This window comes from Canis lupus, chromosome 9 (genome assembly GCF_048164855.1).
Source record: "Canis lupus baileyi chromosome 9, mCanLup2.hap1, whole genome shotgun sequence".
Lineage (NCBI taxonomy): Eukaryota > Metazoa > Chordata > Mammalia > Carnivora > Canidae > Canis > Canis lupus.
The window spans coordinates 25,306,169-25,323,447 of NC_132846.1; the positions used below are offsets into that span (position 1 = coordinate 25,306,169).

The 17,279-nt window shown below is 32.9% G+C and overlaps 1 protein-coding gene across 3 annotated transcripts in view; it reads right to left on the minus strand.

The window, feature by feature from the left end:
• Nucleotides 1-1,550: 1,550 nt before the first annotated feature.
• The window catches only part of MDGA2 (MAM domain containing glycosylphosphatidylinositol anchor 2), a 784,495-nt gene continuing 768,766 nt past the window's right edge, over nucleotides 1,551-17,279 (minus strand). The window contains exons 16-18 of one of the 3 annotated variants that reach the window (XR_012036556.1): nucleotides 11,727-11,832; nucleotides 8,347-8,873; nucleotides 1,551-8,070 (exon numbers count right to left, since the gene is read on the minus strand). Coding sequence is in view for 1 of the 3 variants with exons in the window: in XM_072838458.1 (XP_072694559.1) it covers nucleotides 8,785-8,873; nucleotides 11,727-11,832 (195 nt within the window). In the remaining 2 variants the exon portion in view is untranslated. Of the gene's footprint in view, nucleotides 8,874-11,726; nucleotides 11,833-17,279 lie in introns of all 3 variants that reach the window. The other 2 variants (XR_012036555.1, XM_072838458.1) reach the window with 2 other exon arrangements.

The window sequence follows — 17,279 nt, forward strand, 5'->3', positions numbered from 1 at the left end:
CTGTCCCTTCTCTCTTCCCTCAAGATCAACTGAAACAAAACCACTGGTGCCAAGATTCTGGAATCTGTTTTCAGCAACTGTTCTAGGAAATTTTGATTCACATTACAGAGTTCAAATGCATTACACCATGTGAAGATTGCCTGTGAGGTTGTCAAATGAAATATCCTCTATACTCATAAATAAGGCTGTATTTCATCAGTCTAAAGATTATTATTATTATTTTTGCAATTTAACATCTCTGACATAGGATTTTCTGTTAGAACTAATGGTGTCTTACAATCACAATAAAAATATTTTTTTTTCATTCAGTGGTATGTAAAATTATGTTGTTTTAGATTTGATAAAGTATAGAGGTTCACTGATAATGAAATACAAAATACTTTGCCTGTTAAACACTGTTCTAGTCAATCCTGGGTTGCACTGTGAAAGGGTACCATCCACATGCAATGAGAGATAGAGTGATGGAAAGAAGACCGGAACACATCCATTATACATAGGTTCATGTGTACCATGGAGATTTACTAACCATTATGGGCTAGAAGAGATGAACTGAAAATACTTTGAAAATGATAAGTCATTATATAAATAGTGTGTATGTATGTGTGGGCTTGAAGTAAGACTATTACAGAAAGTGGAAATAATTTGGAAATGCTCACGGCCAAACTGGCACATGTACGACAGACACAACAATTCTCAACTCTGGACTAACTTACATACTGTGTATCCACATACCCAGGAAGGAGAAAGTGGACAAAGAGGACAAGTTGTAACTATAGTCCCAGTAGGGTAAAGAAGAGAAAGCGAGAAAAGTGTGTGGTAAAGTGTTGGCATATATATTTATTGTGGTTCTTTTTCAAATTTACTTCATCTAAATATTTTAGTTCCATTTTTTTAGATTATATAACTTTCCAAAATGCATTGTTATGTAATTTTACTTTCCTTTCTGTTAACTTGAAGGTTCTAGCTTGATTAGTCTAATTTTTCAATGCATTCTCCTTATCTGTTCATTTGTCCCCCTCCTGGTGACCTCACTGTTTATATTTCTGTCCTAAAAGATTTATCATTCTGTTCTTTGAGCCTTCACATGTAATTGGCTGACAGTCCGTTCACCCTGTCTATATTTTATGTAGTACATATGAAATCTAGAACTGTCCTCAGGAAAATTGTGAAATGAACAGTTTTTGAAACGCCATACCTCTCCTCTTTACATGCCTTTCCTTGTTTCTTAGCCCCTCCCAGTAGGTCAGTGTTTTCTTAGCCTATTTTGCTAGAATATTTGAAAACTGTAAACTAATAAAATGTTATCTCCAAATTTTAGAGAACTCTAATATGCTTCCTTAATGAGAGTAGTTATAGTTTTAAAAAAAAGATTAAGCAATACTAAGCGTGAAGGAGTAGACTGTTGGGTGAGAAATGGCAGGCCCTAGTAGAGGATGTTGATTCAGAATGGATACACTTCTGGTACTCTCAAATACCCCTGAATTGGAAAGGCTTTTTGAGTACATGCAAAATCCCAGTCTTGTACATGACATTGTCAAAAACTAAATCAATGAGAAAGGAAAGGTACAAGTTTATTTCATTAAAAAATTATACAGTCACTTACTTAACAATCATTATGTAGTTGCCATGTACTAACACTGTATCACCTTTTATTTGGGGCTCATTGGCCTATTGGATGGTGTTAATTTTGGAAATTAAAACATATAATTCAAAACAGAAACAATTAAAATAACAAAAATTAGTTACCTCTGTTCAACACAATTCCCAAATTTGAAAATTAATTTACCATTACTTGTTCCATATATAAGAATATAGCTGATGCTACATAAAATATTCCCAGAACTAAATAAATGTCTTATCTTTAAAATTTTATCTTATATTTCAATTATCATATAATTCTTATAAATATTTGGTTGTTTAAATATAATTTATTTGAGTTCAGTGGATGATTGGATCTCAAGAAACATATACTGCAACAAACTCTAGAAAGGAGCTATTAAATTTAGCTAGAGCTCATGATCTATCTAATATAAAATTAAGCATAATATTGTATAATTAATATATTTTGGTTGAAAGCAGAGATCCTATGTAGTATTAGTCTCACGTATAGTGATGGCATGTGACACAAAACATGCAGAATTAATTTCATTTTCCTTAGTTTAACCACATAGTAATTTTGTTTGCAAAAACACTGACAACATTTGCCCTTTTATTAAGAAATATATTCACTTTCCGTTAAACTAAGAAGTGCCAGGAATTTGTGTTGCAATTACATTGGTATTTCAGTTGCCTTTACTTCTCATTTTTCTCATACACAGGAGACCTCTTCTGTCTGTGAAATTTCATTGATTTTACCACTGAAAGGTGACACTGTTGCTTAATTCCTAGGTTCATTGAATAAGTTTTATACTAAACTTAGCTCTAAATTGTGGATTAATTCAATCATCATTAATCCAATAATCTCCATAGAACCTAGATAAATTGGAAGTACTTAAACTTGTTAAAAGACACAGTTCTTGTCCTGGAGTAGGTTACAATATCAGTTGGGGAGCAGATATTCAGACAACTAAAGAATCCATTAAAGGAACATAGTACCATAGGAAAACAAAAGATGGGTAAGATCCCTAACTTGCTATTAAACCAAATAGCTTATAAAGAATAAACAGTATTTTAATACACAGTTAGGGGTTGACTTTTAAAGACAATTAATGGGTCTGCTAATGATAATTGTATTCACTTTTCTAAAATTTCATAGATACACTTAGAAATACAATACCAAAGGGTGAGAGGAAATTAAGCTGTGCAAGTTAATTGTTAGGATTCCATTTATACTTTGGTTCACACAAATCATTGTCAAGCACTATTATTCGTTTCCCTCAGAAGAAACACATGAAGCCTACAGAGTGCCCCCAAGGAATATGTGGCTGAAACCATCTTCCTAGAGAACATGAGCGCTGTAACCCTTGGTCAATATTTCACCTATCATGCCGAAGCCCAGAGTTACTAAATTGAACTGTAATTCTTAAATCACAGTTCATTCAGGAAGACTTTTTTAATGCCTACTTGTTTAACACAGTCTCTTACAAATTATTCCTCACAAAGGATGTTAAGAATCAACACATAACTTTAATGGGCTAATTGTGCTTCACTGCAGTGTTGAGTCTATAAAAGCTTTTTAATAGTGAAAGAAATGATGGCATTTTCATCTTAATTTGCAAATATAATTGCCATTCTAAATAGCTTTTTGTTTCTAACTTAAGTGCTTATTGACAGCAGAAATTTCCCCAAAACACTAATAGATTGTTTAACATAATTGCATTTATTGAAAGAAAATCCAAGGGAAAATGACATACAGCTATCTGACACTAGTTAGCAGAAGTAAAATATCAAAATGAAAAGTAAGTTAAATCTAAACTTTGAGATCTAAAATGTAACTAACATTCAATATAAATTCAAGACAACATATATTTGATTAAACTTATACATTTAAATATACTGATGAGATTCAAGAAATAAAAATGATATCCTGGGAATCCAGGACAACAGTGAAGACCCATACGAAAACAAACTGAAACTAACAAGCTAATCCCTATTTCATAGACTTTCTCATCACTTTATTGAAAAATAAGAATATTTTTTAACTCAACTCATGGAAAATTAGAACAGTCAAAATTAAATTCATTCAGTTGTAAATATTCTCTTAAGAAAACTATTTCATTTCTACCCAGAGTTTAGCCTCTATCTGGCTCAAAATTTTGAATACCAATCCCTTAATCTAAATATACTCAATGTGGGTTCAGGGTGGTGAACTCATGACTCATATTTTATTAACTTTTATTCTAAAAATGCCAATTAGGTAGTCCATATAGAAATATGTGGAATAGTTAAATCTCCCTAACTTTTAGTTGTTCCTAAGCAGACACAAACATGTAATGGATTGATTGTGAACTGACAATTGGTCCATTAAAATTTCAAATCTTCGAGCCCTACTTTTTCTATGTAATAATGTATATTTGTAAATATTATGGATACTCAGCAGAAAGCTTTTTAATATCAGATTTGAAAAAAAGTTCTGTTCATTCATGGTAGCTTTTCTCCTAAGTTAAAGTAAAAAAGTGTCAGAGACAGCTTTTTAAAAATAAGCACTAAGAAAATGAATTAAACTGGTAGACACAAAAGGAATGTTGTATGAAAGGAAATAGCATGGGATTGAACCCTATGATTTTATTGTTTTCACAGAAAATGCAGTAACTCCTCATTGATATCAACTACCCAGTTGCAAGAAGAGTATATACTTTCTGCTTCGTTGAGATGGAGGCAAAGCAATTTGTAAAAAGTAGGCATCAACCAAGATGGAAATGAATTTGAAGTGAATTTTTTTCCAGTTTAAATGCTGTTATGAGGCCCTGATCTTTGAAAGGCACATTAAAAAAAAGTTTCGTTTGTTTTGTGGTTGTTAAATAAATCTCATTCAAAAGAATCCTTTGAAAATCACTCTATCAAAATCATCTTAGTCTGTCATCATCTTTCAAATCACTAATCAAATCAGACAAAATAGGTCATGAAAAATACCAAAGCCAGTTTCATACAGTCTTAGGTATAGAACTGAATTAATTAATTGTTCTTCAAGTTATGCATTTTGACAAGTAAGTTTATTATAAAGTCTTAAAATAAAAATGCATGTTTGGTCAAAAGTTAGTACAGTTGTCATTCATATTTTGTCATATTTTAAAATATAAAAGAGTGGGATTATTTTTACTATTTGTAACATGATGTAACTGACTAGCTGCTTTTTAATTCTGATTATAATTATCACAATTCATTGCCATGCCAAAGTCAATTCTGTGATATATGTGAAAGGAAGTACCATTAATTTAGCCTATTGTATGACATTGTAGTGTACCATGCATCTTTCAAATCTCTTAAAGAAAATTTAATGGCAGGCCAAACTTCTGACTAAATACTATGAATCATACAAAACAAGAAAACATTTCAAACCAGGGATATATAGCATATTGTAATTCATGATGGAACTAAAAATAGGTAGCAGGAAAAAAATGACAACAGGGCTAGGTATGTATATAATGTATGTAAGAGAAGACTCAGATTTTTTTAAAGCACAAAATAGAAGTTATGTTATTTTTGAATAATGCATAGGCAATGAGTATTTAATATAAGTGTCCTACAAATATGATAAAGCATCATTTTCTCTTTTGAGATTGTTGAAAAGGAATGATATTGGGCACGATTTGGCTCTTCTGGAGACTTTAGTGAATTTGGTGAATTTCAACATATCTAAGATGTCATCAGCTTTAATATGCACTTTTATTTTATATATCACTACACAGAAATGCTACCAATTGGAATTAAAATAGGTCCAGTTGCACAGATGTTAAAATGTGGAAGAATAAGCATCTTTGTAACACAGTAAGCTCCTAATTAATCGGATCAATTACTGACACTAGGAGATTACATGGTATAATCTTTCTCCCAGAGAATTAAAAGCTCCATTGCCTGATGCCTTCCTATGAAGAAAAGCAACAACAGTAAAAAGGGCATCAATACACTCAAAATGTTATCAAAAAGGAAAAGGGGAAATATATTGGTGAGTTCAACTCATAATAAATACAAGAAATATTAGGAAAAGAAAGGCAGTTATAAGTCCTTGAAAGTCATCATGATTATAACTAATGTTAAACAGGAGATTACTTAACACAGTTTACATTTCACTTACCCCAACCTTTTAAAATTTCCCTTTTCAAAATTCATTTTCTTTCTTTTTTTTTTTCAAAATTCATTTTCATTAAATTAAAGCAACTAAACATTTGATCTGGAGTGAAAAACATTGAGTCAGATTCTAAGATTGTTGGTTTATATAAGTCATCCAGAACCCACTTGAGACAGCTATTCTAATTTATTATCATATCAATAAATCTGATTGTTTTGCTGTTCCTCTGATTACCCCTTTGTTCTTGGCATTCATCTGCAATTTTTCAAAAATTTAATCAAAATTAATTTTTGAAGTACCAGCCAGTTCTCAGGAACTTCTGAAGCTTGTGTATTCCTTACTGCGTGAAAGGTTATAGAAAGACTTTATTGTTTCATGAGTGTCTTGTAGAGGATTAAAACTTTCACTTACAACAATTTCTGTATGCAGGGTTACTAAGGAGAAAAGGATTATTTTCCTGGAAACGACAAATGTCTATCCAAATATTCTAAATATAGATTTTCTTTTTAGTTTTTTGCAAAAGTCTCTCTCAAATCAAATTCAAGATAAGGGAAGAAGGCAGAAATGAACTAAGCCTCTCTTTAGATGAAAACAATTTTATTAATATTACCAGCGACGAGTGTGTAGAAAATCAATTAGGAAGGATGATCCACTAATAAGAGGGTAGAGAAGAAGTTAGGTGCCACACAAAATGGAAGCCAAGGTGAAGGAAAATTAGTAAATAATTAGCTAAGTGCCCCAAATATTGTTTAATCTCTTTGGTTCGATAAAACAGATGGTTGACTGTAATTTTGAAAATTTTCAATATATCTGATTTGTTCAGATAAGTTATAAAGCTTACTAGTTATGTATGTTTAACTTAAAGGACTTGGTTTAACTTGATTTTGTCACTGCCTAGATATTCCGACTGGTCCCCTCTTTAACTATGAAAATATGCATTAAATTCCAAGTTCACATTTGTTTCATATTTTACTTTCACAAGTTTGACTTTTGTTGTTGTTACATGTATGAAAAATATGGAAGAATGCATCAGGGGTTCCTATTAAATTCTATCCTGCAGACATTAAAGTTTATGAAGCCCTGAAGATTAATCCCATGGTAACAGAACCAATAAATTGTATAACTAGTCTCATTTTGGTGACAAGTAAACATTGCTCAACAAACACACATACCGCTTTGCATACCTTACCTGGAAAGAGGCTTTATTGAACATAGCTGTAAAATTATCTTTTAAGTTGAATTACTGAATTTGCACAAACATTTCTACAGAATTTTTTCTTTTAAAAATCAAGCTTTGTCATTTTTCCACTACATTTTGTTGTGCTTTTTATATTAATATTTGCAAATGTTATAATTTAATACTTATATCCCAATTACTTGCATAATCAGTTTTTTTAATCCTGGGGTGTTGAAAGAACATATAATAATAATAATAATAATAATTAATAATAATAATAATAATCTTCTTCTTTAGACAAAAGTCTTTTTAAATGAAGTTAAAAGCTGAGATAATTTAAGGAAAAAGATCTTCAAATTTTCATAGCCAACAGGTTTAAGTGAAATTTACAATGCATTGGAAAACTGGCTGGTTAAAGGTATGATTTGTCCTCAGGTAGCTCAAAATCATTTTTACAGGTTTTTGTTTTTTTGTAAAAGTGTTTTTAATCTTGGTAAAATAATAAAATAATATTTCACAATTTGCACAGAGTCTGACTAAAGGGCAGAGGCATATTACCCTCAGTGTTTAGAATAAAGCCAGATTTTTCAGGCCCAGTTCCGCTGTAGAGTTTGTATGCACTGCAATCACAAACATTTTCTTGCTCCCTCTAAAGCTAGGGCCAATTTCATTTCAAATGGAGGTTAGAGTAAAAAATCACTCTTGTGTTTTACCACCTTCTGCGCTAAGTATTATCTTAACAACCTTTTGCTCTGGTTGACCCATTTAATAACCTGGAAGAAAAAAGTGTTGCTCCCATGTCTGGTCTCAATGGAAGTTATTTTCTAATGGACAATAAGCTGAAAGGCCATGGCTGTCTAGGAGGTCAAAGAACAAATATCTCGTCTGCATGGGCTTACGCAGCAGCTCCGGTCCTTTCTTCAGAAGCGGCTTTTGTTGGGTTGCCTGTAATTTGCACATTTCGGCTCTGTAGTTTGTTTATAAAATAGTTTTACACAAACCACTCTCAGCAGTGCAAGCTTCTGAGTTGAAAATTATTCAGGCTTGTTTCATTGAAGGCACTTGGTTTCCATGGCAATTTATAAAAGATGGTGGTTTGGTTTCTTCATTGGAACAGATGACTTAGTTTGGGTGTTCAAGTGGCCGCAAGCAAACTCCGATAAGCCTGTGTAATATGTAAGCCCAGGTTTACCATCCTGGATAGTAATGCATGCAAAAAGAGACAGCATATAGTTATCTAGCTTAGCCATGGGAGGAAAACAAATAATAACAATAAAGGTGGGATGGGGACAGTTGGGAAGGAGCATGAATGTTTTAAATAATTCTGAGTTCGGGTTATTTTCAAGGAAGGGTAACAACCAAAGGTAAAAGGGCCTACATTTATTTAATTCTCTACGTAAAACCTTCTTGAAAGGAAAATAAATGCCAGCTCTTCACGTACCCTGTTTACAGTGAGGTTTTTGTTGGCAGGCCATTAGGTTTCCATGGTAACAAGCAAACTATTCATTTGAAACAAAACCAGCCATGACTTTGTGCTTTGACAAGGATTTCTATAGCTTTTTTTTTTTTTTTTTTTTTTTTTTCCAGAGTTCAACCAGATGACCAGATGACGCTGTAATCTTTTTAGCCACAAAAGCACCTGAAGGTCTCTTCTCTACTCAGGTCAAGATTATCTTTTATATGCAGTTTGGAATAAGTTATACTTCCATGATGTCTTTTTATCCCCAGTGCCTTAAAAAATTCATTTTTATTATTTTATTTTTGAGTCAGTAGTCAGTGGAGGAATCTTTGGTAGTTTGTTTTTTCAATGTCCATTTACAAAGACTCTTTCTTCATGCCAGTGCCTGGTGAATCTTTTATAGCCTCTGCCAGGATAAGGTCACCTTCGAGGACTTAAGATAGAGATGAGGACGATGACTGGAAAAAGCCATAGATGTACTAAAATTCCAACAGCACCATCAACAGAATCTAAAGACAAGGAAAATAATGCCAAGAAACAAACAACAAAAAAAGAGAATAAATATTCCACGTAGCTACCGATACAACTCTGATAAACTAATAAAACAATAGTAGTATATGGGAAACATTTTTGGAAAATACTTTTTTAAATTTGTTTTATTAGTCAATTTCCGAGACATGTGAAAAGGAAAATAACTTAAATGTGTGGCTAGAAATTTGATAAAATAAAATATTTTAAGTTGATATGATATACTGTGAAAACTTATCCAGAAGGTATTTGTGTTTGTGGCTGAGCTCAACCTCAGAGTTCTGCATGCCACATGGAAATATGTACACATAAGGGGAGGTGGGCGGGGGGGATGGGGTGACTGGGTAACGGGCACTGAGGGGGGCACTGGATAGGATGAGCACTGGGTGTTATACTATATGTTGGTAAATCGAACTCCGATAAAAAATATACAAAAAATATTATCTAACATCTAAAAAGTAAAAAACATAAAGCATTTGGCAAGCTCTGCTAAAAAAATAAAGAGGGAAATATGTTCACATAGAAAAGTCTTGGAAATCCTGAGTTCAGTTTTTTTTCCAAGCTTCCAGAAATGATTAAGATTAACGACTTGAGTGAAAAACTACTTTTTATGAAAACTAGGAAGGGATTGTCATGGATAGAAAAATCAGCTACAATGGACCGTGGATTATATATGCTTAGAATGATCCAATATCTTTAAATTGAATAAATAATTATCTCTTTAGTATGTTTTTTAGAAGCACTATGTCATCTATTTAACTAAAAAATCCTTTCCACCATTCTGCCTTAAGAGTCCTATCATAATTGGTGTTTCAAGTAGAGCTTTACATCCAGGTGATACCTCCTTAGAATGTATACCTTGCCCTGGAGGGCTAACATGGCCAAGCCCGATAATTCATTCACCTGGCTTAAATCACAAAATGGCTCTTACCTAGGAGAAAGCTGGGTTTTGAAGACAACAGACAACTTCAGCTTTTGATAGTGTGGGCCTTAGTACCGTTTACTGCCTGAGAAGTAAATGGGAACCTGAGCAGTTAAGAAGAGGCTTTTGGCTGCCAAGCCGGTTTGTACTTAGAAATTAACATTAATTTAATATTCCCCAAACGCTAATTGTCAAAATGAGCTTAATAAATGCTAGTTAAACGGATATAGAATACTTTCTCATGCCAAAGAGAAGGGTTTTGTTTAATTAGGGTTGTTTCCTCTGATTTACAGAAGCTAAATAAAAATACTTCCAATGTGTACAGGTATTTCTTATTTAGAACAGCCACACATTTCTCTGACTTTAGAGGAGATGAAATCTGATTTTGAAAGTGTTCTACTCTGTAACAATAAGGTCCTTTGGGGTTTTATCATTATTTCCCTGCTGCTACTCTTAGCAGTTCTGTTTTCTCCACGAGGGAGTATATTCTTTCTTGCATTCCTCATTTGGAAAGTTTAATTCAAAATTTGAATTTAATTTGTAATAGTTTGGTGATTAAATTATCTAAATGTAAGATTTCTGTGTAAGATGGTAACTACCGTCAGTTACTTTAATGTTATTGTGACTGATTCACATTATGAAATCCAAAAGAAATCCCATTCTCCTCCAACAAGGAGAATATATGTTTTTCTGTGCATTTGACAAACCTACTTCATTTTGGTATTGCTACTGTTTTTTTAAAGCAAAATTAGCCAGACATGGGGAGACATTTCTATTAAATTTGTTACCTGAAACGCTAAGTGTAATGACAAAAAGGTGAAAACTGAGCAAAGTGGCTCATTGTTATACACAATCTTAGGTTTTGTCTTTTTACAATGCTTAAAAATGGAGTCAGTTCAGTTCACATGAACAATCAGTAGGTAGTTGCAGAAAATTAACTCTTAACATGTAGACTAATTTCTCACTAAATATACTCAACAAAGACTCTGGTCTACTCTAGACTTAAAATGGATTTTCATGCTCTTTTATACATACTAAATAATTGATGAGTTATTTGTGTAAATTTAGCTTAATTGATACCCCTCTATGTACCACAAAATTAAAGATTCCTGATGGGCCTTTGAAAATACTTCAAGTGGAAGGATCTTTAAAAGACACGATTTTAGTTTTCTCAAGTTCACGTGGATAATACGGAGATGAAGACTTTAGGAAACAACACATAATTCTGATATTTCTTTGCATTATTTATAGTCTTAAATTTATATCTTATCCAAAACATATTTGTGGTGACAAAATAAAATTTGAAGATATCGTTAAACTCAATCCAAAGTAAAAAATGAAACCAATTGCTAAACGAGATTGTGATGCACATAGATGAATTATACCAGAATACCAGAAAAAAATGTGCTTATCTATTACTTATTGCATATAGTTAGGCTCTTCACAATAGTGAATCTGTTAAAATGACTGGCAAAAGACAGACCTAGAAAATATGTTCATAAATGGGGGGAGGGAGGATAAAAACAGCTATGGCTATATAAATGTATGCTGAGTATATAGATCAGCCAAATATTTTTCTTTTAGCTAAATATTTTAATAAAAGTAAAAAAGTCCTCTGAAAATAATAATATAAATTAAACACTTTTTAAAAATCTTAATTAAAAATCAAAGTGTGCTTGCCTTACACAGACCAAAACCAAAATTACTTTTATTTTATCTTAGACCAAATATGCCTACCATCAAATTTAATACTTGTTTTAAAGATGTCTTCAAAATTGTAGGGTCTCACATATAAAGAATTTCTAAATTAACAAACTAAAAATAAGTGGGTTTTAAAAATAGACAATTTTAGTTTAATAGTTACTATGTTCCTTCAACATCATATCAAACCAATCTAAGAATAGACACTTACTCTTAGTCGTTAGGTCTTGTTTTGCACATTCTCCTTCTGCAATTGATACATCATCAATGGCAATGTCACCTTCTATGCCAGGACCTCGAATACCTTCAAAAATGAGCTACAAATATGAATGAAACAAACCTAAGTGTAGATCTTTGATTTGTAGATGGATTCTTATTGAGAAATTGAAAAGCCAAACCTAAAATTGACACCAATTCTGACATCATTTATCATCAATAGTCTTCATAATTGTTACTTACAAAAAAAAAAAATGTTCTTAACAAAACCAATTAACAGGATTGTTAATTAAAACTAGTTTTAATTCCTTAAAACTAGTTTTCACATCAAAAGCTCCATGTTGATTTTAAAACAAAACTAAACTTAACTGGATAATAAAAAACTACTACTATTATAACCCCTAGCTCTTTTCATTTTCAGGGTTAGGGAAAAATTTTTATCTGAATAGTACTTCTCTGCAATAGACGCCCTCCAAATTTGTCTACACATACAACATTGGTTTTCTAGAAATATTTTATGGAATGAATCAGTTCTGGATTCTTTTTTTTTTTTTCTAAATTTTTATTTATTTATGATAGTCACAGAAAGAGAGAGAGAGGCAGAGACATAGGCAGAGGGAGAAGCAGGCTCCATGCACCGGGAGCCCGACGTGGGATTCGATCCCGGGTCTCCAGGATCGCGCCCTGGGCCAAAGGCAGGCGCCAAACCGCTGCGCCACCCAGGGATCCCTCAGTTCTGGATTCTTTACAACAGTAGTATGTTTATCAAAGCCCAGAATAAGGGATTACCATCTCTGTGAAATTTGTTTACTCTCTTGAAAAAATGTGAATAAGTTTCTCATATTTCCCCTATGTTATGATATACCTCTATGATTTCACTTTTCACATTCTATATTTAAACACCTGAAGATATTTATGGGTTTACTTATGTTGAGTGTTTAATGGCAGACTTTTGCATTTCCAATATCTAGAACAGTGATTGGCACTGAGGTTTAATACATGAAAGTTGAAAGAATAGATTAGTTAAATCAGTCTCCTTTTATTACTCAATTGAATTCTAAATTCAATGACAATATAAGGACAATTAGCAAATTTTTATTATTTCATTTTTACAGAAATAAGACTGCTTTAAAATTTTCTCTATAACACCACAATTATTCCTTTCTTCTAGCAAAACCTTTTAATCCTTTTATATGAAAAGGCAACCTAGGGATCCCTGGGTGGCGCAGTGGTTTGATGCCTGCCTTTGGCCCAGGGCACGATCCTGAAGACCCGGGATCGAATCCCACGTCGGGCTCCCGGTGCATAGAGCCTGCTTCTCCCTCTGCCTGTGTCTCTGCCTCTTTCTCTCTCTCTGTGTGACTATCATAAATAAATAAAAAGAAAAAAAAAGAAAAGGCAACCTATGCATTTAGTGATTGTATTCACAAAAATTTCTACATGCCAAAAGGAAATATCTAGTTTGGTCTTTCCAAGGAAAAATTAGCTTAATGAAGAGGTGTTTCAAAATCAATCTGATGTGTGCATTTCCATACAATTTCTAGCCTTACTGCATTGCAACAAATTAGAGGGAAAGTCTATTTTTATCAATGTCAAAATTTTTGGATTCATTTTTTTGTCTTTATTTATTTATTTATTTTCATTTTTTTGTCTTTAAAAGTATCTTAATATGGCTCCTTATAGGCAAGTTTAGGAAGATTCTCAGAAAACTTAGGCTACTTTTGAGAAATTGATCTGTTGTTTTCTTTTTTTTTATTATTATTATTTATGATAGTCACAGAGAGAGAGAGAGAGGCAGAGACATAGGCAGAGGGAGAAGCAGGCTCCAAGCACCGGGAACCTGATGTGGGATTCGATCCCGGGTCTCCAGGATCACACCCTGGGCCAAAGGCAGGCGCCAAACCGCTGCGCCACCCAGGGATCCCAGATCTGTTGTTTTCTGATATGCTATCATAATTTTATCAATAGAAATCTCTAAGTGGTACGTAGAAGCATTAGTTATCAACTTTTGTATTGAGTTCCTTTCCCCCACTTGAATATAGTCCATATGAGCAAAAATAATTTTCATGATGTGGTAGGGAAAAAAAGTTTAAGAAATTTTTATTACTATTAATTTGTATAGAAAGGGTTTTTTGCTTATCTGTGTTGAGATAAATAAGTTAATAGAGATTGCCAAAAGCCATTTCTTTAAAAACCATCCAAAATGTCATGTATCACTGAAGCCAAAATAAAATGGTGGACTAGAATTAAAATATGATATAGAATCAAGTTAGCAGTATATGGATTCTCAGTCCTCAGAGAAAGTTGGCAATGAAACATTACTTTGGCTGCCTGTAAATAAAGATTTGCACTGACTTAGGTAGTGTTCTGAAACTTATCTGGAAAGTTAAAAAATCCTCAGAGGACTGTTTAAATAACAAGGTCCAAAAATGAGAATTAAAAGAAAACAAATCAATGCTATAAAAGTTGAAGAGCACTGAAATCAGAAAAGGGGAAGTCATTTCAATGACTGTGGAATACTGCACGTTATGGATATCATATAATTTATTTAAGCATTGCCCTAGTGATATTGTTAGACATTAAAATTATTTTCAACTTTTCTGAATAAGGCTAAGATGAATGCATTTTATATTTTATTTTATATTGTTTAATTTATTATTATTTTTAAGTCGACTCCATGTGTAGCATGGAGTCCAATGTGAGCTCAAACTCATGACCCTGAGATCAAGACCTGCACTGAGATCCAGAGTCAGATGCTTATCTGATGGAGCCACCCAGATGCCCCAAGATGAATGCATTTAAAAACACTAATATACACACTTTCTAAGAGTGCATGGCTCTTTAAGATTATCATAAACTGCCTCTATCAGCATTATTGCCTTTATCAACCATGGTTTTTTAAGCCATTAGGTATTTATTCTTGTTGGGATATGTGTTGCTTATCTGGTCAAGAATCAATGTTAGAGTAAATCAGTGGTTATTCCCACCCCCTTCTTAGTTTTAATCATGTGATGCTGAATCTTCTCTCCTGAAGATAACAACATGAATGGAGTTTTATCTTGGAGAAAGTCAGAACTCACAGATTCGTGCTGATATGAGTCTTATTCCATAAAATCCAACATGCTCCACTTTGGCCACTTGGCTAATACTTAATTGAATAAAAGTGGAGCATTATTATTGCAATTCTTTCTTTTTTGCAGGTATTATAAAGGATCAAATGGAATAAAGGATAGATTTTTGCCTCCTAGTCAGGTTTTAATCCTGGACTGAAGCAGGAATAGGAATGCATTAGTCTGGAAAATGTGATTTGGTCAAGAGGAAACTTCCTCAGCAAACAAGAGTTTTAATTTTAAAAAATGGTGTGGGTAGGGACAGTTGTAAGCCTCACTTGTAGAGTGCATTAAGGCGTTTGCAAGGCAGCCACAGCAAAGAAGAGGACCGCATTCCCATATGCTTTCAATGGAAAGTGAGGTGTTGGTGAGGAGACTGGATAAGGTAGATGAGAATGTTCTGCACATGATCACACTTGAAATTTAAACAGAAAAAGTTGAAATCATAATCTTTTCATTGGAAAGAACGCTGGTGAAACAGGTTTAAGAATACATGGATTTTCCATCTTGGGTATGTAGAGGTGAATAAGTGATAAAATTATCCATCCAAGTAGTTTTTGTCATTTAAAGGACACAATTATTTTCACTTAGCAAGTTCTAGTAACCTGGAGGTAGGTGTCAACATAAAAAAGGTGGGATTATTAAAAACAATGAAAACTAAACGGTTTAAATCACCATATTTTTTTCTGAACTTTTCAAAGCTTCTTGCCCTGGAATGATGCTGCCATTGCTCAAAGCATTTCAAAATTTCTTACACTGACTTTAAATTATTAATCATGCTTCCTTTTCCCATTAACTTCCATTTACCCTCCCTTCCTCCTGCCTCCTTGTGCAAGTGAGACCTAGCCTTGTGCTTAAACACAAGGTCGAAGACAGAGTCCTGAAGCAGAGAGGTTGTGAAGGATGCTGCTATACTTTCTTGAGAGGAAGAGTTAAATGTCAGAGTAGATGGACTGATGCAATTTAATGTGTGTGCTGCCTCCCTGCAATATATTTACTGTAAGTGGGTAGCTGGTGGGACAAGAAAAATACAAATCAAAGAAAGTTGAATTGTCATGTGTCCAAAGGACTGCCTAAATCTAGAACATTCTCTTCTATGCATATTTCATCCCTTGTTGATCCTGAATGAGTTAAGTGTTACAGTAATAAAAGTTGGCTGATTTGTAGACCTATTATTTACATTCATCTGTACAACTATGGATAATACAGTTTGTCACTGAGTAAAGCAACTGAATTACTTTCTGTATAAGCATAGCGGGTGTTTTATATATCATGTGTGGAAATAAATTAAAGATGTTTTGTATATTATGTGTGGAAATAAATCAGAGAATTACAGTAGTTAGTAGGATGATAAAAATAATTTCTGGCAATTAGTCTCTTGAGACAGTTACATAATTAGTGTTTTTAATATTTATTTGTAATCTTGTGACGATAGGGAATCCAATTCGGTATGTGAGAGAAATACTGTAGTCCTCCTCAGGGTCCTATTTGAACATGAAGAAAAAGATCCTGTGCAGGATGTTTGTTTACTTTTAATTTCCATAGCAGTTTGGCTTTTAAGAAGATACAGATTTTTTTTTTTTTACCTCCTACTAATTCTCACAAAGAGATATTTATTGCGTTGTTCTTTTTATGTTCTGAATTCCAATTCCAACTATATCTTTGAATTATTATAACAAAATTTTATAGATTCTAATACACCCATAAGTGGCTTCTAGACTAAGTCCTAGAGGAATACTTTTTCCCTTATATTTCTAATTGTTAAGTAGATAATAGAAATAAAATGCATCAAAACTCAATTTAAACATGTACCTTGGCCAAACTTTCAATTGTTTATAAAAATAAATACTTGGTGACAAACATCTCTTTCTCAGTCATAAAAAGGAGAAACCATAACAATTCATTATGATATATCTCAACTTGGAAGCTGTAATCTGTATGCAATGAAAAACCATCTGATTTTTATTCATTTAGAAAAATGCTCTCTAGTTTAATAGATTAAATTTTGTCATATTTTTAAGAAGTACCATCATGATTCTGATTCCTATTACATTAGAGGAATAAAACTATGTTCCTTTCTTCTTCAGTACTTCTGAAATGCATCTAGTTTAATTGCCATGAAGAAGGAATTAATGGCATCTATATACTTGGGGAGAAACTGTTAAAGTTTAGGTTTCCTAAGAGGGGGCTCAATTTATGCAAAACCTGTCACACAATCACACTGATATTATTTAAAATAGTTTGCCTTAACTGAAATGACATGTTTTAAATTTTATATGTTTTCACAGTATGTGCTTGCAATTCGGCAAACTTAATACGCAAGAAATACTGCATGATCAGAAAATTAGCTCTTGATGGGAACATTTAAATAAGAAGTTAATAAAATATATGTGGACTTGTGTTATTACAATGACACCACACAAAATTATTTTAATCCA